Below are 25512 nucleotides of genomic sequence, written 5' to 3' on the forward strand. Positions count from 1 at the left end.
CAGTAAATTACGAAACCAATCTGGCAAAATTAAGACTGACCAAAATGGGAAAACTCAGTTAAGGGAAATCAGGTTTTATGAATTTTAGAAATGGTAAAAGCATCTATCGTAATGAAAGTAAGGTAATACTAAATGATAGTCTAAGTGGGACAGTTGACCACAGTCTTTACAGATTGGATGGAGCGTGGTGTGTGGATTTTCCAATAGCAAGTATGTTCTTGGGAATCTACAGAGCGCACTCTGTCCAGAGCACACTGGATATCTCGGACATCTTTGGGGGGCATACATTGTAATATGCTTTCTAAAAATGTGTTTGCAACGCAGGGGAGTTGGTTTATGATCACTGTTTCTTAAATCTGAGTTTTGCTTTTATAAAAAGAAAAGAGCTTTTTTTCAACCCTCTTGTGTGAATACATATACAAAAGTTCCCAACAGGGTTGGAGTATTCTCATCTTAACACACAGCCACTGTACAATCATTTTCAAAAAGGGGTTGGTGAATTGTGAACTAGGACAATGGTTCACAGCTGTAGGAACTGGTTCGCTAAGCTCTCAGCTCGATGTATTATCTTTTACAGTGCAACAAGGCATTGCTCTCTCCTCTCTGCAGCTTACCGCCTCCTACTGGAAGGGTTTGCTCACATGTCCATAGCAATATTTTTCCACAAAAATGCTCATGAACCTGGAGAGTCTGTTCATGAACAATGAAAGGAGTGTAAGACAAAATGTCTGATACAAACTTTGGTTAGTGAATGAACTGGTATTTTCCGATTGAACTGTGTAAATCCGTCAAAAGGTGGATTGCTGTGACAATGAATACAATGTCCTATATAACTGGCAAATCAGGCTTTTGGGGAAAACCCCACCCGTATCCCCCAATATAATGCTTCCCATACTTTGCTCAACATACACAAAGCATTCATGGATTCCATACACTTACACTTTCATTTTAACGGTTCATGTACTCTTGTCAAATGGAGCCACAGTTGTCAGAAGTACAAAAAGTGCTTTCTCAATGTTAAGTGGGACTCAACCACAGTAACCAGCGCCAGCTCTAGAATATATAAAGGACATGCATGTGTATACTTACTTTTAACAATGACTACTTTGAAGATATAAAAGGCAAACTGAAGGAAACACAAACATTATTTATAGCTTTATTTTAGAGTACATTATTATATAGATACATGACGTAGACATTTTAAACATACCAGTGAACTCAAATATGAGGCTATTGAGTGCATATGCTTCCGTACTGCATTCTGTGCTGCCATACAATGCGTATAAAATACAACTACTGTGCGTAAAAAAGCCCTCTCCGTTAAAAGGAGGGGGTCTCAGGCATGGCGATAAATGGACCACATTTAGTCAGATTAACAGCACACACTACACCTGGCATCTGACTGCTACCCTGAATTACCACTATATGAAATCACAAAAGACCAAAGTCCTGATTGGTGCTCTTTTATCCACCCATGTGAAAAGAGTTATGGTCAGGGACAAAACGCAAGTGAATAACGCATAAGGAACAAGAACCACTGGCTTAAACCTGCAATAATGAGGAGGCAGAAAGGTGAGCAATGCAAGCCCAACCCTTAAGTGAAACACAACAACAAACAGTTTCTGTAGTCAGAATTCTAATGGTACAAACGCCCTCTTCTGTCTGTGGCTCCCTGACGTCAATGTATTTTTATACTTTTCTGAAAATTGGAGGCGAGGCATAGAATTAAGACCAACTATTCGAAGACATGATAGTTAGCTATTCTAGCGTTAGACTTTGAAGATTGGCGTGAAGTGTATTTTTGGGTGCTCTGCTGTAGACTTGCAAGGAGGCATATTGGTGTGTAAGAGCGCAATGGGTTTGCATGCTCTGTAAGGATAGAGGGCACGAACAGAAGGGGAATTTCAACATATACAAGTCCTGCTCTGGGGCTCAGCTAGCACTAACCAGCTTAAATATGGCGCTGAAGAGGCTTCTAAGTAACAAAGTTATTCTGCTTTTATGCCAAACTGGCCCATGTGTGATAGGAGTACTGTATAGTCGTGCTTTTATGTTTTAAAACACCTACAACGGCAGTCCCTTCTTGTACTGGACATAAAATAACCAGGTGATTCTAAAAAACCAAGAAACCAGGTCCCAGATAAACTCAAAATGCACTAAGGGAGACTAAAACTTCAATAAATTATGCTAATCAGATTTATCCAGCAATATTAATGGTTCAGTATCCCTAACACCCCAGCTTGGTTTCATAGGATTATAATTATTTTAGCGGTATTATTTAGGACAAAATTGGCCTAAAGGCATTACAGTGCTTTCATGAGCACCAGATTACATTATACAAGTTAAAAAAAACGTTTAGGCACAGGTAGATTAAGTAATTTGTCCAGAATCACAATCAGTACCGGGACTCAAACCTGGCTCTGCAGTTCAAAAGTCAGCAGCTCTGGCTCATAGGCTGCATCCCCTCCTCCCCTATATTCCATGCCTCCAGTTTATATCTGTGGCAGTGAAATGCTTAGCAACAAGTCAAATGTGTGCTTTAAACTAGAACCATAAACAATATTAGTAGATCAACCAAATTCTTAAGTAGGCAGTTAACATGAAAACAGAGGGCTTCGGTCACCATTTGTGCAGTAGCAGCTAAAAAGCTGTAAGTTATTACCAACAGCAGGGTCCAGTCCAATGGAAAGGCCATTTCAGCATTCAGGAAACAGGGGACTGACAGAATGTCTCTAAGCTGGAATTGGAGGGAGGCAACTTTTTTGGCATTAATAGCCCATGAACTGGTTAATATCACTGCCAAAAAAAAAGTAATTGTTTGGACCAGCCGCTACGTCAAAGAGAAGATATGGGAGCATGTGAATGTGAAACAATCCTTGCTAAGTGTATAAATGTGTGGTGCTGGTAGGTGGTATGCCAATCATTTAGGCCTCAAAACAGAGAGGGACCAGGATGTTGAGTATGCAGCTTTGGAAAGTTTTAAAGCTGCAGGCAGGTGATGACTCAGTTATTCTTTGAGCTTGAAAGGGAAAACAATGTGAGACCCTTGGTTACAGCCAACATTAATTTGAATGTAGAATAAGTAGTCTTTTAGAGGAATTCGACCACTAAACTCAATAGAGTTCCAACACTGGCCAAACATATCCTATAGCATACATCCTCACTCTGCAAGTGAATTGTCCTTGAACGCGCAACAACATACTCCACTGAGCTGATCCACTGCTCTTGTGAAGAAAAGAGTTACATTTAGGAATGTTTTCAGTTTCAATAATGGCTGAGATGGTTAATATAGTGCCCTGTATTACTAACAAAAGCATCTCTTGCTCGGAGCTACACACTTACCAGTTTGATATCTCCGGTGATGTATTCCATTTAACATGACAACAGTGACATTTTTTAATAAGGCCTTGCACATCAAATAAACACCCCATTTTCTTTTTTTACTTCTTCTAAATATATTAGAGCAACGTTGAAGCATTTTTTTAACAGAAACCATTGAGTCAAATTATATGAGACATACTAAATTAAACACACACACACAGTCCACACTGCAGGTTGTCACAGGGAAGGTTTTCCAGTGAACGTTACAGTGAAAAAAAAAAGTTCTCTTGCCTCATATTAATAAAAACAGAACTAAAAGATACTTATGATGAGCAAGCCCTTAAGTAATTTTTGTAAGCTCTTTGGGTCATATTACCTCAAGTAGCCCGGGTGCCTACTTTCCGTGCCCTGTGGAACTTTGGTATTACTGAACAGGCCGCAAACACTTGCATGGCCCATTTGTAATACAGATCATACTAGCATTACGTATGCACCAGGAGACGACCTTAAGGGAGAGTTCCCTCATTGGGAACGTAGACTCATGCAAATGAAGAACCACTTTGCCTCTGGACTCGTGCTGACTTAGAGACGTGGGCACAGATACAAAGGACTAGCCAGGGGCTACACGATGAGGTGGCACACAGTCAATGCTTCTCCCCAGGGACAACCCTTGAAAGAAGGGTATAGAGTTCACATGGACCCTGAGGTGATCTCTGACCCCCTTCCAAAAACAGGCTGAGTTGCCGCCTGCATAGTGAAAGGCGGACCTGCAGCTTTTAACAGCCGGTCCATCTTACACTACTGAGCTGCCACCGGAGATGGAGTGAGTTTGCGGCTGAGTAAGGGGAAAGCACATTAAGTGTAATTCGGTGTACTTAATGGTGTACTGCGGCATAAGCAGGTACAATGTGCCCTATATATAATGCGGGCCCAGAGGTCATCACAATTGAAAATGAAGTAACCCAAGGCTACCAGGCTGTGCATAGGAGCATCCAAATGAAATCTTACAATATTCCATCAGAAATGCTGCATTATATTCTGATCATCCTTCTTCTCTGTTCCAAGAAGCTTTAGTCAAAATATTGAATTTTATATAGTGCTAAATATTGGGAGTTTCCCTGCTCCAACATGCTCCCAGGATGCAAAAAGAAAAAGGTGACAATTTTGTCTGGTATGGAAACAACTTTGCTTATTGCAAAGATGATGCCATCTTCAAAATAGCTCACCTCCTCTTGCACGTCCCTCTAAACATCTAACGCCAGAGAAATGGATATAATTTATCACTGAAATGGAACCTGATCTAGGATTAAACTATTTAAATATGAAAATGTAAAGAATTAAGTACCAATTTGATGTGACGGAACCATCTCAAGACTTTGGGGATACATTGTCCTAAAATTACCTTTCAAGGCAGTTAGGGCCAGATTTTCAGTTTGGCGAACGGAGTACAGCGGGTCAGGATAGCGGAGCACATTACCTCTGCCATCCTGACAGACTACTGTCCACAACATTTAGAGATGAACGCCAGCTCAGTGGTCATCGCTGTACCCTGAATGGAACCGCCGTCACAGCAATTACTTTCAACATACAAAATGTTTGGTGAACAGCAGTCATTTGTTTTGTTGGATATGCACCAAACTTTTATAAAATGTTTGTTTTGCTGAAAGAAACTCAACTAAGTGTGAGCTTACTTCGGGAACACAATAAAAATAATGCCCCCACACCCTGGGAGCTTTCTTTCAGGACATGGGGGAAATTATTTTTTTCCTGTCTCTCATCGCCAGGTTTTAACTGGTGAAGACAGACGGAAAAAACAGACATTACACTGCCCACCCTAAATAGGTGCAATGGCCGTCCTCCAACGACCTTTACTTCATCCGGCCATTGGAGGAAGTCTTCTGTTGGCCAATGAGACTCCATCAACAGAACACTTAAGGTCTGCCCATCTCTAAATGTCGTGGGCAGATCTAGGGTTTAGTGGGATGGGGGAGGGAACTGTAATGTCCTTCCTCTGATGGCCCTTACTCAGCGGGAGGACGTTTTAAGGCTCAGAGCCAATGGGAGTTCCTTCGACAGAAAACAAAGTCTCCATCTGTAAACGAGGCGGGCGGACATATGGCTTGGCGGACAGGGTATCGTCTGCTAAATCAAAATCAGCTTTAGAGTGTGGAGGTGATTTTAGTCACTCCTTGCTGTAAAACGTCTGCATTATATGGGCCTTCACTGATAGTCCTACACACAGAATATTCCAGCCACTGTGCAGGGACCCTGGGACGCTTTTTTCATCAATGCATTGTGAATATAACTTTGACTGGAGGTCGACACTTCAAACTTAAAAATAGGTGTCCCCTCCATAGTAACAACGGTTCAACTTTTATTGAATTTTTCTTTCTGGAATTGCCATTTTACAGCAACACCTAGACTAGAACATAGCTTCAAGAGGAAAAATATGTAACAGCAGTAAAGAAACCTCTAAATTCTTGCATTTCACAGACTCAAATGAAGGAAAGAGGGGCCTTAAGGCCAAGATTGCACAAGGTTATAAAAGACACACCACTCCTTTAAGAAGCCAGCAGGTTCCATCTCCCTGCATGCACTGTACTGGCAGTTTGCCTCACATCTTCAATTCTTTCTGGAATTCAAGTTCTAAACCATTAATGAGCAATTTGCAGTACAATTATTGGCAACCAAGGAGAAAGTCTTTGAGACAACGAAGGACTACATAGAAACCCTCTGGCTAGCATTTCACTCCATTTGTAGTTCTTCTATACCTCAGCAGAATTTGAGCAGCTAAATCAGTTTAGGCCTCGTTCCACAGGAGCAGCTAAGCTCAATTCATAGGCTACAGCTCAACCACACAGATGTCAAAGTACACCAGGAAAAGTGTTCATGGACTATTTTTCACTTAGGAGCCTTTTAAAGCTATGTTAAAAAACCATGACTGCAAAATCAATTGCACTGCAGGCCACATTCACCTGATAGCATAACCACAAAATGACTCTAGACAGCAGACCCACAAACTAGAAAAGGACCACGATTGTCGCATGTTGACTAGTATGCAAAGAGCAAAGTTCTGGTACTTTTCTTAATAAGGGAAACTGGTTCATACCAAAATGGTGAGTCTCTATAGCACAGCATATTCTAAGACGGTGTCTTAAAAACAGGGACTCAAATGTAATAGGCATTCGATTCATAAACACCTAAATTCATGAGAGATTGGTGTTTAACGGCAGGACTATGAGGTACAACCTTTGATAGCATTGTTTTCTCCTAAGTGCTTAGCAGTGTAATACAAATAATAATTAGATTGAAAAATGCTAATAAAAAATAGATAACTCCCCTGATACAGACAAACGAAAGTACACTTCTATGGCATATATCACAAGGTATTCCAGAATGTACTTTTGTGCAACTGTACTACTAATAATAACAAAGCAGCAAGATCAGAACATTGTCTCAGATTAATCCATATTTTCAAGAAGGATATGTGATTTTACAAACGTGACAAGAACAGACTGGTCTTGTACACAACAAAAGCACAAGAGTTCAGCGGTTAATTGCTGGGCAATCCTCCCAGCCTACCAGTCAGAATCACTGCTATTCACTGTCTCAGATCAGAGCAAGAACAGTTCTCAAAGCGCTTGTTGCTATACAACCACTTGGGAAATGAGGATTAAGACAGAAATTGGACAGATGGAGGCCACAAGATGTTCAAAGTGGTGCTGCACAGGGAGAGAAATCGATTTTGGCTTAAAAGGCAATTTCAATATTCATATCAGAGATCATCAAATGAAAACAGAACTGAATAATAGAGGTTATGTTATATAATGCAGATTTGTAGAGCGTACTATCACCCAGGAGGATACCTGGTGCTGAGCAGGTGAGAGTCTAGACACATGTAGGGCCTAGTGGGATTACTCAAAACATCAGGTCTTCGGCTTCTCACAGAATTCAAGAGTGAGGAGGAGGCTTTTTTTATATGTGTCGTGGCAGATTGTTCCGCGCTTTAGGAGTGAGGCAAAAAGTAAAGCTGACAATTCTACTACTTTAAAAACTTGAAAATGAAGGCTACAAGTATTATAAAGGTACATGAGGCAGCGCTAGAATGCAAATATCGGTCTGACTGGTCTTCCAGTGGACCATTATGTAAAATGGTGGTGAAGATCAGGAGATTATTCAGCATCATATTCTTATGGCTTGTTTGTTTTAGCTAAAACATTGTCCTATTCCTAGGAACTTCTGTGCCTTACACAGGACATGGGCATGAATTTGGAAGGAGCTACTTTGCAAACAGAAATCTGTTGCACCCCAACCTCACACCTCTAGTGGGAGAAATAGGGGCGCAATACTTTTCGGATCAAGTTCTCACTACTAGGCATGACATTAAGAGTACGCTTAATAAACAGTGACCTGGAGGAGAGACTAAAAATGTCCACGTAGACAGAACTAATGTGTGGGTGCAAGTGGTAGCATTCATTGATGGCTTGTGACCATACAAGTTTCATGTGACAATATACTATCAATAGTTTAAAAAAATGACAAGCACTGATGTCTGCTGCATGGCAAGCATAAAGCCCGTTGAAACATGATTTTGCTGAGCTAATTTGATTGTCATGGTAAGCTGTGTAGTTCATGAAAAGAATGAGAAAGTCAATATTACAGTCAACTAGTGCAAACCACTTTTCAGTTTTGAGAGTGACTGTCCACCAGCTATTCAAATTGTGTAGCCACGATTTATTTCTAGCCTCACTAAGCGAATGGACGCATATTTGGCTGCAAGAGCAGCGATCTCTGAAAGTAAAAGCAACCTACTGACGGTGTTTTCTGGAACACATCGAAGTAGAGTTTTGACACAACCTAATTGATAAAGATATATGGGGTTTCCATATTTACCAATCTAGTTATTTCATTTGACAAAGGCTCCAGCAGCAGAGAAGAGCTCCTTCGCTTCACTATTCTAGATACCCTGCCCTTACCCTTCGTAGACAAGAAACTTTTTTCACAACAAAATCTCTTTGTGTTGACACGAATGCCATTTAGGACCACCATGCCAATACCACTTTCCCTAAAATCCTACTGGATACATGCGTGACCCCCTCCGCCTCGACTCCTAACAGTGATATGCTGATGGTCAGAGTGCAGCATCATTTCCAGCTTTTAGCAGGAGTGGGCCTACTTTCCGCGAGCAAACAATGTAAACTGTTGATATTAGACTCAAAACAGAGTAAACCATTCATACGAGTTTTAGGCCTTTCACAGTGTTTATATGATCTACAACATTTGTCTTGGTGAAGTTAAAATAGATTGGCTGCCCAAGACGGCTTTCCTTCAGTGTGGCATTTACACAGGGACAGTTCCCTAGTTACTACCAGCAGTTTTCACATATATTAACTTTTACTATAATACAAATGATTGACTTACAAATCCAGCAACAGTTCATTGAACAACCTCATCCTGTCACAGCTTCCTTCTTGTTGAAGGATTTATGATTTTACATTCAAAGGTAAAAACATGTGTTTTACTAGTTCATAATGTCTAATCATTCTCTCCTTTTACAAGAAAAAGTGCAAAATATTTTCTTACAAACACAATCATGAAGGTAGTAAGAAAGGTGTTTGATTTTCATGCAAAATTTTCTTACGGCTTACAAAGTTTTTTCCAAATATTTAAATTCCCTGTAAGATGTGTTTAATCCTCTTTCTTTGAAGGTAACTGTTGTTGCCTCTTATTCATGTAATATCTATGACATGCTAGTTCAATGAACTCCAGTCCACCCCACACCTTCTGCTGCATAACAAAAACCAGTATCACGATTACAAAATACCACCGTACAGCACTGTACAGAAACAACAGCAGGCACATGGCCATGGAGAACGCTGTCCAGTAGAGGAGAGATATGCACTTGACGAAGAGGACCCGCAGCTCAGATTTGCAAGGAGGGATTATGCTCCTCCCTGTTGCGTCAAAGTACTTGTCGCGCTCATAGAAGGTCCGCAGTCTGTCTTCCTTTTCTTGCCAGCGCTCCTGGCACCACTGCTGTAGCTCCTCCCGGGATGCTGGTAACGTCTCCACTGGGTACCTCTTCACATGGAAGTGGATCTCTCTTGGGAAATTCCCGTTTAGCAGGTGTTTCTCCGTTTGGGGAATGTTGCGCGGGTATGCAACGGTTATGTCGTGGATGGCATCAAGGTTTTGACCTGGAAGAAATATATTTATATATATTTTAAAGACTGTGATAACAGGAAACATCAAACATGGTTCATATCGTTCAATTGCAATCTGATATAGCTTTTAAAAAATAAACATTTCATTTTTGACAAGATCTAACAAATGTATGACACATACTAAAGTAAGAAGCATTCACAAAGCCACTCGATATTCCCTTGGCAAGCTGCTTTAATGGTTTAATTTCTTTTTACACCTTTTATTCCAAGTACATGTCCCAAAAATTAAAGATATAACAAAGTCTGATATATTAAACGCGGCTGCCTTCTTCTTGAAATAAAAATGTTATAATTAAAAATAATTTCTCCATTTTGTATTATTTCAGTTGAACAGTATGGGGGTTTATTAATTCATTTCAATAATAATGATCAACAGCTGTATACGGTGAAAGAGCAGAGGTCAGTGTGAGAGAGGAGTGCTTAAAAATGCCATAAACCACACCCTGACAAGATGAAGAGTGCAAGTGATTCCAACAATCCCCAATGCCAATATAACAGGGAGAGGGGAAGGGTGATGAGAGGCAGGAAAAAGAAAGGGCAGAACCCCTTTCTATCAGTTTTAATGTATATGTTAGGAAAACAACAAGGACTTTTGCCTTTGAACAACTTTAACTTGAAGACACAGTTTAAGCAAATAACCATAAATAACGCAAAGATAAAAGCATGCGAACTGGCCCATGGTCCTGAAGTGCACTTACAAGGTGCCCATGTGATCAGGCAAAATGCCACCACCGACAGTGCAAAGAGACCAGTGATTCAAGTGAGAGTTTAACCCACAGCGTGTGCTGTGGTGAGTGGAAGCAAAATGTAACAGACCAATGGACAAAGAGGACTGACACAAAGCATTTTTTAAATTTATTTTTACTTTTATGCTACTAGCTAATAGCTGAACCGGTTTGTAGGCCAGACCTAAAAATGTGCAGTGTGGCATAAATACTAGCTTTGTTGGTTATTTCGTGTGAACCCTAAAGGCACATGTGTAAGGTTGTCATTGGCAAAAATGTACTTTTGAAGAATTGCCTGAAACTGCTTTACAAAATTACTGCAAACATAATTCAAGCTGCAAAACCTAATTAAGATTTCATTAATGAAACGCAGCAGCAAAATACTAATTTGAATGGAAGCCCTGCAGACATCATTGCGTGCGCAATAACAAATAATACAAGATCATCTTCTACGTTGTGCTAGTGCCCGAGTATAAAACTGGTACAGCAGTGATATATTTTGGTCAACAAATGTTTTTCCAAAACTATATATTCAGAATGTTTGAGTCAATGAGGAGTTCTGCTATGGAACACAGGCGAAGCTGCAGGTGCTGCTACTCCACCACAATACGCAACCATTGGTGACCTTAAATGACTTTGAGTACGTACAGCGATGAGTTGATTAAGTCCATGTGTCACGTAATAGCCTGCTCACGATCAAAACCATGCGTTTATAATAAAATGATGCTCTGTTTTAGAGTACAATTATTTTTAAATAATTTAATAGCCTAATTGGCACTGGGGTGGAAAACTGGAAAATACACTACTCAAAAGTGAAGCAAAACATGCTATTGTAGCTCTAAGGCATAATACCACTACTGCTGCCATATTTTGGATATGTGTTTAACCTCTTCGGTGCTCATGACAGCTGGGAGCCGTCATGACCACGCCACAATCGGAATGTCCAGCACCGGCGCGGGGTTCCAGCCGCAGCCAAGGTGTTAACTCCCAACGTAGAAACAAACAAAAAGATTCTAAATGTTTATGGCCCTAAACATTAGACTACACCAAAATATATACAGGACGCCACTCCAACATCAGTAGGACGGACACCTCAGGAAGCAACACCATACACCACACGTCCACACAATCATCAGTGAAGTATTACTATTGGCCTGATTACGAGTCTGGCAGTCCGAGGACCGCCAGACAGGCATAGGTGCGGCGGTGGCAGTCCAGCCACCGCCTCACCAGCACTCCAATCACCCTATTACAACTAGGGCAGTCGGACCGCCGCGTGACAGCTGCAGACGCCAGTGAACTGTCGTTCCCTAGTGGTGGCGCGGAGGTCTTCAGGCAGCAATATACTTGGCGGGACCGCCGCGGTCTCACCAAGCATATTAAGCGTTTCCTCTCCGTCACAGTTTTCATGGCGGTTGCTCCTCCATGAAAACTGTGGCAGTGAGGAAACAAAGGCGGCTCTCCAGGGCCCTCTGTTGTCTCAGGAGCTTGGGGTGCATGCAGAGGGGGACATCATTCACCCCAGTTCCTGCACAGCATGGACCACAGAGTTCATGCCGTGCAGGAAATGTTGGCGTTCCCATTGCAGTGCCCTGCCCATTTGGTGAGGCCCCACCGTGGGACGGCACAAAAAAGTCTGTCAGACACAAGACACACCCATAATATGGCGGGCGACCCTAAAAAAAGGTTTGGCGGGCGGAATGCCGGCTTGGCGGTCCGCTCCCGCACCGCCAAACTCTTTAACAGGCCCTTTGCGCATACATTTTTATTAATTCATTTTTATGGGGTAACACTTGGTTATGAAGATGTCACCTTTCGGTCACTTAAAACAATCCGTTCGCAATATAGAGATTATACTTTACACCTAGCTACACAATGGTTAGTAGAATTGGAGCGGGCTACCACTGTAGCTGCTAAGTAGGGGGTATGAGGGTCTGTTTAAGACTACTCGATTGATAGGGAGAATGGCCTGGCTACAATTACAAATATGCCCTGACACCAGTTTTCTTGAAATGTCCTGACCTTGGATGGTACAAGTTGAACAAAAGTGGTTCTGTCGGGTAGAACAAGCGTAAGTTGAAGATGCTTTTAATGTAATCTGAAAGGTAAGCTCTCGAACACGCAATGATTACCGTAGATGAAAGGTTTTGATGATATTATTTATATCAGAATTACTTCATTCAATTATATATACATTACAATGGTAGACTGTCAGGATCAATAATATACATGAATATAAAGTGCATATAGGTGATAAGTGTGCATGCTGCTCAAGTGGTGAACAATATATAAAGTGTGTGCATTTTTTATATATACAGATGTAGAAATAGGCCAGGTGTAGATTTCGATCCAGAGATTCCCATCTTCCTAGTATAGAATCCTGGTAGTACTGGACCTAGAAAAAGAAGAATAAAGGGGTAACCCTGTGTCCCTCAGAATCTGGGTAAGTTATAGTTAAACAAAAGTGCAATGACAGCCGTCGCATGGACTACAGGTTAGCAGGATCATGCAGCAAGCACCTAGTCACTGTAAAGAACACAAATGTCACTTACAGGGAGTCGTTTACTCCACCACTGCTACTGCATGGGTATTAGCCAAGACTGGCTGAATCCAATTAAAAACTAGAATATCTGGATCGAATACCTTCACAAGAATTTCAAATCCCGCTGTCCAGTTAGGAAAAATGTAGTTTTCGAGTTTTGTTGGATTTATGAGATTAAGGAGTACCTGTCCTAGAGCGACAGACGTGAAAAACTACATTTGTTTTACGTAAGAAGATTGTTGTATTGAATTTGAGGGGGTTCTTGAAAATCTCTTCACAAACACAATCAATCATATCGACCATAAGAATGATTTAACAGGAGGAAACACTTATGAGTGATACTGCACTAAAATGAAAAGGAGAAATATAGCAGGAGACTGAACAAATGATAAAATGTTAGACCACGGCAACACAGAAATGACGAACAGCTTAGAAACTGCTCAACAAATCTTGTGTAAGGTGTTGATATCAGAGGTACGTGATGAACATTACAAATATTCTACATGCATGCCAATAACACAATTGAAATGCGGCCACGTGCATTTCAAAATGAAGGAACAACATGTAATTCATGTTGTAAATTCACTTCTGTGATCTGGATCCTTCATTCCTAATGTCTGGAAGTTGTGTCAGACTGAAGATGTGCCTGGCTGTAAAAACTAACCACCGCAGGAGGCCAACATAATGTACTGCAAGGCCAGAACCCAAGAAACGGAAACAAAAAATAGACTAATCCCCCAGAGCTGGATCAAAATGCCACGTCAGATTGCTCCATCCCTTCTGCTCTTCAGAGAGGAGCTGGAGATCCTTCTCCCTACTCTCTCTAGAGCCACCCTCTACTGCGATGCTTATTCCCATGAACTTACTTTCAGTTACATATATGTATCCAAAGCGGCCACGGCGCATGTCTTGGATATTTTCTAAGCAGCAAGAGAACAGAAAAAATGAGGTTCTCTGATAATTCTCAGTATCATCAGAAACCTTTGTATTGATGAACCTTTTCTTTGAGGAAAAAATCAGACTGTCGGCCAACTCCGTCAGAGAAACATTTAAAATTGTTAACCAGCTCCTCAAAGTTCCGGCTGAAACCGTGATACATAACGACCCAGTACGAAAATGCAACCAGCTGGCAGAATTTTTCGATGCAAAAATACGAAAAATCCTTGATAGCCTCCCTCAATCCTCTGTTACAGAACCCATCGAAGCTCCTCCCTCTGGCCCTTCTTGCCCTCAGTTTGAGGCATTCAGCTGTATTTCCAGGGAAGACTTCTGTAACATCTTATCTAATATAAAAAGTGGTTCTCCATCTGACCCAGTACCGATGCATATTCTAAAACAAATCATGAGTACTATTGCCCCAGTAGCCACCGAGCTACTTAACGCGTCCCTATCTACGGGCATAGTGCCCCCGAGCAGGAAGCAGGCCAGAGTCAAAAGGCTCTTAAAGAAACCGAGACTAGACACCTCCGATCTGTCCAACTTTCGCCCAATCTCCCTTTTACCTGGATTGAGCAAAGTGGCCGAAAAGGTAGTGAATAGGCAGATCTCAGAGTTCCTGGAGTCTAACCACCTTCTAAGTGACTCCCAAACAGGCTTTCGCCCTGGGCAGGGCACAGACACCGCCCTCCTAGCGGTGACTGAAGAGGTAAGATGCATCTTGGATTCAGGGGGATCAGTAGCCCTGATCCTTCTGGATCTAAGCGCTGCATTCGATACCGTAGACCATGCAGTTCTGGCCCAACGCCTTGCCAAGCTGGGCATCACAGGGTCAGCCCTTAGCTGGCTGCAGTCCTTCTTGGACAATCGATCCTTCAGGATATGGGAAAATGGCTCTATGTCCAATCCCACCCCCCTCCAGTGTGGGGTGCCGCAGGGCTCCTCCCTCAGCCCCACACTGTTTAATGTCTATATGGCCCCATTAGAGAAGGTAGTAGCCCCATTTGGGATCAAATCTATCAGCTACGCAGACGACACTCAGCTCGTCTCGCTGTCACAACAAGGGGGCCGCCCTGATGACCTCCCGAAATGCCTTACGGCCATTTCCTCCTGGATGTCTAGCTCAAAACTTAAGTTGAATGGAACTAAGACCGAGATCATGTTTCTGGGCAATCAAATCACCTCCCTGCCCCCTGAGTTGTGGCCCCCCTGTATGGGAGACCTTCCTCCCCCCAAAGAGCAAATTAAAAGCCTGGGGATCTGGTTTGAACCCCAACTCACCTTTAAGACCCACGCGCAGAAGGTTGCAGGAGGCTGCTTCGGTCTGTTACGAGCAGCCCGGAAGGTCCTCCCCCTCCTTCCTTTTCAATCCAGAAAGCTGCTAATGCAGGGCCTGATCCTGTCCAAATTGGACTATGGCAATGCCCTCCTCCTGGCTGCCCCCCTTGCCACTATCAATACTCTCCAGCGAGCCCAGAACGCGGCAGCCAGGCTGCTCATGCGGGCGCCTAGACGGGCATCAGCCAAGCCATTGTTAAAGGCCCTTCAATGGCTCCCTATTCAAGAGCGGATCACTTTTAAATCACTCTGTATTGCCCATAAAACGCTGCAGGGCAAAGGCCCTCCGGCCCTGAGAGGACTGATTCGCCCCTACAAGTCGGCCAGGGCCCTCCGCTCAGACAGGGAAAATTTGGCCATCATACCAATAGTGAGGAAGGCGCGTACTGGAGGCCGCCGGTTCTCGCTGAACGCATCAAACAAATGGAACGCCCTTCCTAGAGATCTCCGGATGGAACCCGTTCACCTTAAATTTAGAAAAGCTCTCAAAACCTTTCTCTTCCCCACCACCCCCTAAATTCCGTCCCCTCTTGAGTTCACTATGTTCAGGTCATTTTCAGCGCTGGGACGCTCCAGGGGAGCTATGCGCTCTATAAATCTAAATCTATCTAGAGAAGCACTGGACTCTTATGGAACGAGATCAACAGTCAATGTGGTCCATCACCCATGCCTGATCATATCAGCTGTCAAGTACTGACCTGGAGGTCAGTCGCTGAACCCCCAGTACATTCATATTTTTTCCTCACACAATCTCCACGTGGAACTGCTGGGGCTTCCTAGGCTCTTAGACAATTTCTCACTTTTTTTCTCCTTTTTTCCATTTTTTCATGTTTTTCAGTTAAACTTGATTGATATTCATGGTAAATGCTTTCACCAGTGGCTATTGAGTGTGTGAAAAGACCTAAGTAGGCAAATGCTAAATACTATTACTGTATGAAAGCTCAACACAAGGCTCCAAAACTCTTGCTCGGGCAACACTCCGGAAACACAAACCTTTGTGCTATTAAGGCAAAGGCACACAGCGGACACCCCCCCCACCTCTGCCCCCTGGTCTGAAGCCCCCAACTATGACCCTTACTGATAGAACAGAAAAGTATGAAGCTGTATGTTACCAGAATATCGCTGCCTAAATCTTGTCTGACAAAATTTTAGGTACCAAAAAATAGTTTACAAAAATGTCATCCAATTGGAGTAAATTATAAAAGAGCTATAGCCATTTAAGCAATATGTTATGTTATGTTAATTTTAATTTCTATAGCGCACGGCTACTCCATTGGAGTGTCCCGGCGCTTTTTATTGGCAGCTCATAAGAAGAAAAACATAACACAGATAAAAACAATCATTAACAGCAAAGGAGACATACTAGAGGGTAAAAAGCCAGGTTTTAAGGCCCTTCCTGAAAGACAGCAGATTAGAGGTACAGCGTAAGGCCAATGGCAGAGTGTTCCAGAGCTGTGGTGCCCTCAGTCTAAAGGTGCGCCCCCCAATACGGGCCCTCTTTACTCGGGGAACCACCGCAAGAAACAGAGATTCAGATCGCATAGATCGGGCCGGGCGGTAAAAGACAAGCCTACGCTGAAGATATTTTGCTCCTGAACCAAAGAGCGCCTTATGAGCCAGAGTCAAAGCCTTAAAAACTATCCGCTTCCGGATAGGCAGCCAATGAAGCGACTGCAAAAGGCCGGACACTCTGGCTCGCCTGTGAAGGCCAAAAATGGCGCGTGCAGCAGAATTCTGCACCACCTGCAGCCGCTGTACAAGATATTCCGGAAGACCCAGATAAAGGACGTTGGAATAGTCCAATCTGGAGCCATTTAAGGCTTGCACAGTAATCTTCCTGTGCTCTTCTATGAGCAGAGGAAGAAATTTCCGGAGCATCTTGGGAATGCCGAAACAGGTGCCCGTAAGACCGAGGATCTGAGATCTCAACGTCAGACCATTATCGATCTTAATTCCCAGGTTTTTTGCCAGCTGGGACGCATGTGCTGGGGGGAACATATTAATCGGCCACCATGTCTGCCAGTCAGGGTCTGAGGTGCAACCAAAAAACAGCACCTCCGACTTGTCAGAGTTACATTTGAGGCTGTTCTGCTGGAACCAATTAAAAACAGCCCCAAGACACTCCCGAATACTCTCTCAGTCGAAATCCTCACCTTTCCTGCACGTAAAAAGGAGCTGGGTATCGTCGGCATAAGAGACGATCTGGGCCCCAAGAGACTCCACCAGTGCCGCCAAGGGGGTCATAAAGATGTTAAAAAGAGTCGGGCTCAACACAGAACCCTGCGGAACTCCGACTCCCAACGGCGGCATCTCAGCAGAGCTAGGGGAGGCCCAGACCGTTTGTCGACGGCCAGCTAAGAAAGATGTAAACCAGCTGAACACCGTCCCCCCTCAGACCGATGTCATAAAGTCTGGCGAGGAGCCCCTCATGGGGGACGGTGTCGAAGGCCGCCGACAGATCAAGCATGACAAGCATGGCTTTGCCTCCTGAATCCAGAGCCTCCTTGATGGCCTCAGACACCTCCAAAAGCGCCGTCTCGGTGCTTAAATTGGGGCGGAAGCCAGATTGAGTGGAGTGCAACAGGTCATTGGTTTCTAAAAAAACAGAGCACGCTATGCACGTGCTTCTCCATAATTTTGGCCAGCGCCCGAAGGAGAGAGATAGGCCTATAGTTGGCCAACACCTCATAATCTAGGCCAAGCTTTTTAAGGAGGGGGATCACCATCGCCCGCTTCCAAGTCTGCGGGACCACCCCCTCCCTCAAAGAGAGGTTCAAAAGTGGGTTAACCAACGGGTTTACCACAACCGCCATCTTCGCCAGGAATTTGTCCGGGCAAGGGTCTAACGGCGATCCCGATTTAAGGTTGGCCAAGAGTGCCAATGACGCAGAGGTAGAGATAGGCGGAAAAACAGCCAAGACAGAATCCAGGGTGGGCGATGGAGCTAACCCGTCCCCACTACTGGGACGAACTTCAACCAACCTCTCAAGAAAGGAGTCCTGAATCAATTTAATCTTATCCGTAAAAAACTTGGCACGATCACAAACCCACGACTCAGAGGGAGTGGTTTGAGATAGATTAGATCTAGGGGCCGTAAACTCCCTCACAATAGTAAAGATCTCCTAACATGAATTGGAGGCTGCCTCTATCCGCCTAGCCAAGTAACCCTTTTTCTCACGAAGGATATCGCGATGATATACTTAAATCGCAGTCCTGTATGCAAGTCTGGCCGCCGGGTCGTACTGTCAGTGCCAAGCCCTCTCAACCACCTTGCACTGGCGACGAGAGGCAGACAGTGCTTCCGTGAACCACGGAGCAGAGACCCGCTTTGATGTTACCCGAGGGGCCATCGCAGGGGCTAAATCATTCAGCCTGTCCGTCAGCCACACCTGCAAAGACTCTAAATCCCGCTCTAAGTCGTCCGAAAGGGGGCACGGATGGTCAAGAGATGCCTGAGCTAGCATCTCAGGAGTCATCCGATGAAGTGCCCTAGAGACTGGTCCAAACTGTCTAGGCGCATTGCTAGGCAGTTTCTCCCTGCCCGGTACATAGAACCTAGCCAACCTGTGATCGGACCAGAGCACCGGAAGAAGCTCTATATCCTCTAAGGGGGCCGAGGAAAAAACCTGATCCAGAGTGTGACCCTTGTCGTGTGTGGGGCCTGAAAGAAAAGGTACAAAACCAAGGGGAGCCGTAATATCGTATAGTTTGTTCGCATCCGGATCTTCACCCTCATCCATGTGGAAGTTGAAATCTCCCGCCAGCACACAGTGCTCAGCTCTCAAAGCTAACCCCGAAATAGCTGCCTGCAGTTCATCAAAAAAGGATCCCGCCGGTCCAGGGGGTCTATAGACCAGCAGCCCTTTAAGAGCTTGATGAGGGGCCAAAGTAATAGAGAAGGCCAGGGATTCAGAACCTGTAATAGTATCCATAGGGATGATAGAACAAGCGGCAAGCTTATTCACCACAAGAGCCACCCCTCCTCCCCTCCCCTTCAATCTATCTTGCCGAAAAATATTATATTCCGGCGGGATAGCCGCCATATTATCGGGATTGGACAGATCCCCCAGCAAGTTTCTGTCAACATCAGACATAATGGTTTTTCCATAACAAGGAGATCGAAGATCTCCAGGGCATGTCTGCGCACTGATCTAGTGTTTAAGAGCAGGCAAAGATGTTTCACATTGGCCTCTCCCCTCTTCAATGAAGCAGCAAGGGCACAACCTGGTGACCAACCACATCCAGGGCATTGCCTTTTACCCCTGTAGCGACCAGGAAAAACAGTACGACAGGCACAGGATACCTTTTGCAGAGAGCGAAGTTCCAGCGCCGAATAGTATACCATCTTCCCGACAGCAGCGGAGAACCCTACAAAGCCTAACCAACCCGCCGCTCCGCCGCCTCCGGGACTCTGACGGGCGCAGACGGGCAGGACTCTGGCAAGACTCAGGCAAAGCGATGGCAATCCCGCTGCGCGATCCCGCTGCGCTAAGAGGACTGGTTTAAATAGGGCCTCCAGGTGAGGTGCGACCCGCCCCACCAGGACGCTCAATATGGCGTTGCAAAAGCGTCAATGCCCCTCCCAAAATGGCGCCCAAAGTACACACGAAGCAGAACGCCAACAACCCCAGAACCGGACCCCCTAAAGCAGCGGTGGAAAAACAATTATTGTGGAGGTAAGGGGACAGCTCCCAGCTAAAAACAGGGGAAAACAAACAAAAATAAACAAAAATATAGAACGGGTAATTAAAAGCGAAACGCGCTAGCCACGCAGCGCTAAGAACAATGCTGAGCCGCCAAACAGGGCAAATGATTCCTAACAGGGCGAATAACCAAAAGGACCGCCTTAAATAGGGCCTCCAGGTGAGGTGCGACCCACCCCACCAGGACGCTCAATATGGCGCTGCAAAAGCGTCAATATTTTTGTATCCTATATTTAAGCTATAATATTTGTGTCCGACAATATTAGGACACCACGTGAATCTACTCCAGTTGGACTATACAACAATTTAAAGTCTCTCGGTCAGTGAATACAATTCAACTAAGACCAGAAAGGCACAGGGAACACTCAGGGTTCAGGTGGATGAGGGCAGGTAAGGGACATAAAATAGCACCAGAAAAGGCATCTGTGTTATTACCAGACGATTTCGATCTGTTTTCAGTTAGCTACAAGCAACATAGGACATACATAACCTAAATTAAATATGATTAAGGAAAGCGATTTCTTTCTATAGATTTGTACAGTCTACAGACAGAAGGGTATCCTGTGCTAAAGGACTTCAGGTAGAGCTAAAAAGAACAGGAATAGGAATTAAGCAAAGAAAATCCAAGAGTCGAGACATTTATTTAATGCTGAATAATTTTGTATATGGGGCAGCGAAAGGGCCAGGGTAGTTTGCTTTTTTCTGCTAGATAGTAGAAGCAACCTCTAGACCTGGATAGTCCATTTTTCAGGACGCAAATCAGATTCAAAGAGGGCGACGTTAGGGTGCAGGTAAGAGTTGTTGTTGTTGTTGTGTCTTGTAAAGCGCACTGCTACCCGGAGGCCTCGTAGCGCTATAGACCGCTGGGGAACCCGTCCTGGCTTTCCCTGTGAGATAGTCCCTCCTGGGGGTCTCCAAGGTGAAACCAGGCATCCCCGGCGTTTGTGTGGGGCCGTTGTGGAGATGAGGCAAGCTAATGCTCAGAGTTGCCGAGTGTGCTCCCTAATCGGAGTAGGCACCGATGCGAGAATTATCAGTCCGCTGATCCTGGTCCAAGACCCTGCCGCGTCGGGAATCGAACCCTGGTCCCGGGCCGTTCTCTGCACTCGGGTCTGCCGCCTCTAACCAGTGAGCCACACCTCTCCAGAGTATAACAAGAGGATCTAGAATGGAGGTAAAGAGGGCTTTGCTCATGGTTTGCACGATGAACCAGAGGGAAGGACTTCAGTAAGATGTGTTTCAAGGCAGCCAGTGAAAGGAGGCCATAAACGAAGATACGGGGAAAAGAGTAGAATATTGGAAATAAGTGAGACTGCAGCATTTTGAATGTTCTGAAGTCTACAAGAAAGAAAAGCTGGGAGTCTGACAAAGAGGATTACAGTAATTAAGATGCAACAAGAAACTGGCCTAAGCTACTATATGTCATGAGAAAATAGGGAAAAGAGGAATTGTTTTCTTGCCATCAGAGAGAGGTTGTTGTCAAACCAGAATCCTAGGTTACGGACCCGAGTTACGGGAGTGGTTCCAGTCCTCGCCTAGACTAGCCTATCTCCAGCAGAAGGGAACATTGCAAAAATGGAGTGAGAAGTTGTGTAGTTCAGTCAGGACAGGTGACATAGATTCTGTAGCCAACTGACGAATCTCAGGATAGCAGGGTGCAAGGGAGATATAGATTTTATGGAAAGAAGTTGTTTGTAAGTTCTCTCAATTCTACTAAATTAAACTCAGAGATAATGGGTGTATTGGAACAAAACAGAATAGCCTAGGGGCGAGTGAAAGTGGATTGAATACTGTGCAAAACATTACAAAATATTTAAATTATTTTATCTTAAAGGAAAATGATAAAAGCATCACATGATGATTGGGAAGGACGTACTGGCATACTGTAGTGGGTGGAGTTTGCAAGACTGGAGCATACTTTAAAATTTCTTTAGAGGACTTTGTGGTGTTAATTTGTGATGTGAAATAAGACACCCTGGCTTGTTCGATTTCCTTCTAGGGGGCACAGAGTGTTTGCTGATAAAGAATGTGCTGGTCTGTGAACTAGTTAGTGCACCATCCCCTTTTTGCGTTTGTTGGCCAAAAATGGCAGGTCAGAAGGTCGCGACCACTAACGGTGGGTCATCTTAAGAGTCGTTTTAAGAGGCAATATGACATAAGAGGTCAGGATATCCAGGCACTCTAGTTGGATAGCGATTCATAGAAAGACTTAGATAAAAGAGTCAAGTGCGGACAAAGTCATGGCCGTTGCTTTGCTGCCACAAGTGTTTACTCAAGGACTGAGACGTTTTATGAGGACTTTTAGTGGAAGTAAAGTACCATTTAAAAAGTATTGCAGGATGGTCAGACAGATGACAGGAACAAAATACTTCTTGTATCTTTTTTTCTAGCTGAGCAAAGAGAAGAAATGAGTGTGTGACCTGCTCATGCGCTGGTACAGAAATATGCTGAATAAAAACATAACAGTGCTCGATTCAAGCAGGTGAGAGGAATACAAAGGTTTGGGTTGATCAGCCCAAATAGTAAAATCGTCTAAAAGAATACAAATGGGGGAACTGAATGCAATAAGAGTGAAAATGTCAGATAAGTTGTTTACAGTAGTAGAAGACCGCAATGGCCGATATGCCAGGCTAAGTCGGAGTGCAAGAGAAGTAATAACGTGATTTTAATGCCCATTAATTCGGCTTACAAAATGGGTCTAGGGTAAAGCAGAAGAGCTATCAGGTCTCTTTAAATATTTCAGCATACTCTGGGGTTTTAAAACCTGCAAGGGACACTAGACATACATCGAGATGAGAGGCATCATGCATCCTGTGACTAAATAAATATCCAAATTAATGTCAAGAATGAGATCATGAATTTCTGTTGTGTTTCCTGATGGACCTAGCATTCATTAGCATACAATTAAAATGGCAGGGCATTGTGAATTCAACCTCTGTATTCCCTCTCAAAATAGTGTTTTCTTTTCTGTCTGCTCACAGTACACATCCATACTTCATTACAACTTTCCGGGGGAAAAAAACATTAAAACAAAATCTATCAATACTATTTGGAGGGAAGTCATATTTTGACATAAGTGGGAAGAAAGATACTATTGGAGAATCTCACCAAAGAGAATAAACTTTAATAGAGCCAACAGAATGAGAATCAACACATAGGCACAACTTCCTATGGGGGCACACATGCACAGGGGACCATTCGAGACAAGCATTTTTATACAGTCTAAGGGACCCAGGAAGAAGTCCCACAGGGAAGCACATGGTGGCATGCTCCATAGGGCACATCAAGGGGCACAGGGTGGTGCGCTTTGTGCCAATGCTACAGTTGAACATGAGGGGAGCACTACACTAGGTTATGTATAGATCAGAGACAGAATTGTGTGCATTATGAGGAGAAGGGGGGTGAAGAGCATGGGGCACAGGGTGATGTGCAATAGGGGGCACGTGTCTATGCAGAGAAGGTGGTTACAGAGGGATCTCCGGGCAGTGCCAGTTTGTCTCATATTAGAGATGAGCTCATCCAAATCTGTTTGGAATTTTTTTTTTTTGTACAGGGAATTGGAGTATTTTTTCCACTATAAATGAAGGACTAAGCAGCAGAATGATCCAATGCATTTCACGGATTTGTTTAGAGGGACTGGAAGCTATTTATAGGTAGACCCCATGTGTCTGTACAGACAGCGGTGTACCAAATGGATCCAGGAGCATATTCAAACAGTCCACAGAGGCACACTTCAGCACCTGCTCAACCTCAAATCATATGTGACATCTCCCGTTCAAAGGACTGAGCAGCAGCATTTGGCATGCGGGGCGTTTTAAACCTGCTGGAATAATGGAAAATACCAAAACTCAAGTACCAGAATGCAATGCTCTGGGGACATAAATATCAGAACTGGCTGAAGGTGCCACAGCTGACAAGAGACACTTTAGAGCTTTCACACATGGGTGGATTTAAAGATAATTAAAGAACACAGCGTTAATTATGATCTTGAAAATGTGATTTTTTTGTTTTCTGTTTTGTTTTAACTAAGTTCGTTACATTTCTAAACAAGAAAAGTCCTGTGAAAACACCTGACGTCTTTAGTTCCATATAGCTAATGTCTGCATACTGTACAAGGTGAGGGAAAGTCACGAAATGTTGGTCAGATAATGTTCGATCTGTGCCAATGATTTCTAGTTTGGTTAGATTTCTTTTCCAGATTGCATCAATAACTTCGTAGGGCAAATGAATGATATCAGGCAGAAACTAAACTCAATTCTTGAAACATGACACTGGCATCTCAAATCAAAATAAAGCAAACATTACACTAGCAAACCTGGTTTGCCTAAAAGGCAAACATAAAACAATCTACCTTCTGAAATACATTAGAAAAGACATCTCATCTGGCGCCATAAATTAGAAAATTACTCCTAGAAATTAGAAAAATGACTCATCATGTCACATTAAAAAAAACACTGTGTACAATAATTGAGCAAAAGCAGTCCAAAAATAAGCTGTATATTCGAAAACAAAACACACCTTGTAATATTCTTGAAAAACTGAATTAAAAGTAAACATGTCTCCATGAGCTATAAATTTGAAAAAGCTAGCCCGCCTTTCATTAGACTATAGAAAACAAGTGCCTACTAGTGCTTCATTTGACCCGGTGCTTAGCACCAGAGCTCATTGAGAACTGGAGCTTATTTCATTAGATGGAGATCAAACCACATCTTAACACTAGGAGATCAGATATTATCTCCGCAATAAAGCTGAACACCTGGACATCAGAGAGCTTACCACCCCATGGAGGTCGAAGAGTAAAAAGGCTGCTTAGCTCATGGAGATGAGAGAGTAAATTAGTGCCTGGATATTGGACCGGCGCTTGACCACTGAAGATCACAGAGCAGCGCAGTACCAGGTGATCACACAGCAACTCATCTCATGAACAGCAGCCAGGCACGTGGAAATCACAGCGCAACGCGACATCCAGAGAGAGAAGCATAGTACTACTAGATCAGAGATACGTTCTGCAAACTGAGAACAAAAAGCAGCTCGCACCTGCACAGCATAGTGAGTCGATGCTGAACCTGCTCAGCTCTTGGAGGTCTAGAGCAGCTCATCTGAAGTCCTGAGAGATGGTCAATCAGACATGAAAGAATTTTAACATCTCCTGATCAGGGACCAGCAAACCTAATGGAGATCACAGAGCAGTACAGCTCTGGCATCTCATACATTATCCCAGTACCAGAGGATCAAATAGAATCTCAGCACCAGGAGATCAAAGGGTCAGGACCTAGAAATCAGAGAGCTGCTTGGAACTTTGAGGACAGTGAGCTGCTCAGCTCCTGGTGAGCGGAGAGCACCTTAGTGATAGATCAGACAGCATCTTCGCACCTTGGATCACCGAGCAGGTCAGCTCATTCAGATCAGAAGGATCTTCGGATGTTCAGCAGATGGAAATTGAAGAGCCGTTCTGTGCCTGGAGATCACAGAGCAACTTTTCATCTGGAGATTATAAATTAGGACATCAGAGATCATCCAAAAAGTCTGAAGCAATGAAAATCTTGATAAGAATGGCCCATCTAAGAATTCTTTTTAATTGGTACAGTGTAGCCAATGGCTTGAGACAGCTGGAGCTAGATTTGTATTAGGTGTAATGCATAATACATCATACTTTTGACGTTATCCTGTATTGTACCAGGAGCCGATGGAGGGCCATCAGTGCTGGCAAGCTTAGTTTCCAT

General features: G+C 43.7%; 1 protein-coding gene across 1 annotated transcript; it reads right to left on the reverse strand.

Annotated features, from left to right (window-relative positions):
- Positions 1-1142: 1142 nt before the first annotated feature.
- On the reverse strand, positions 1143-25512 carry LOC147664123 (lysocardiolipin acyltransferase 1-like). The gene is made up of 2 exons (XM_086949977.1): positions 25443-25512; positions 1143-9518 (listed from the first exon to the last, which is right to left on the reverse strand). The coding sequence occupies exons 1-2, from the start codon at positions 25510-25512 to the stop codon at positions 9010-9012; spliced, it is 579 nt and encodes a 192-aa protein (XP_086806103.1). The 3' UTR covers positions 1143-9009.

The sequence above is a fragment of the Lissotriton vulgaris genome, unplaced genomic scaffold (genome assembly GCF_964263255.1).
Source record: "Lissotriton vulgaris unplaced genomic scaffold, aLisVul1.2 SCAFFOLD_7550, whole genome shotgun sequence".
NCBI classification, from domain to species: Eukaryota; Metazoa; Chordata; class Amphibia; order Caudata; family Salamandridae; genus Lissotriton; species Lissotriton vulgaris.

Excerpts from the sequence above, each read along its gene's own strand:
- LOC147664123 (XM_086949977.1), bottom strand. The coding sequence starts at position 25,512 with ATGGAAACTAAGCTTGCCAGCACTGATGGCCCTCCATCGGCTCCTGGT. Across the intron at positions 9,519-25,442 it reads AATACAGGATAACGTCAAAA|GTCAAAACCTTGATGCCATC; the intron begins GTATGATGTATT and ends TATTTCTTCCAG.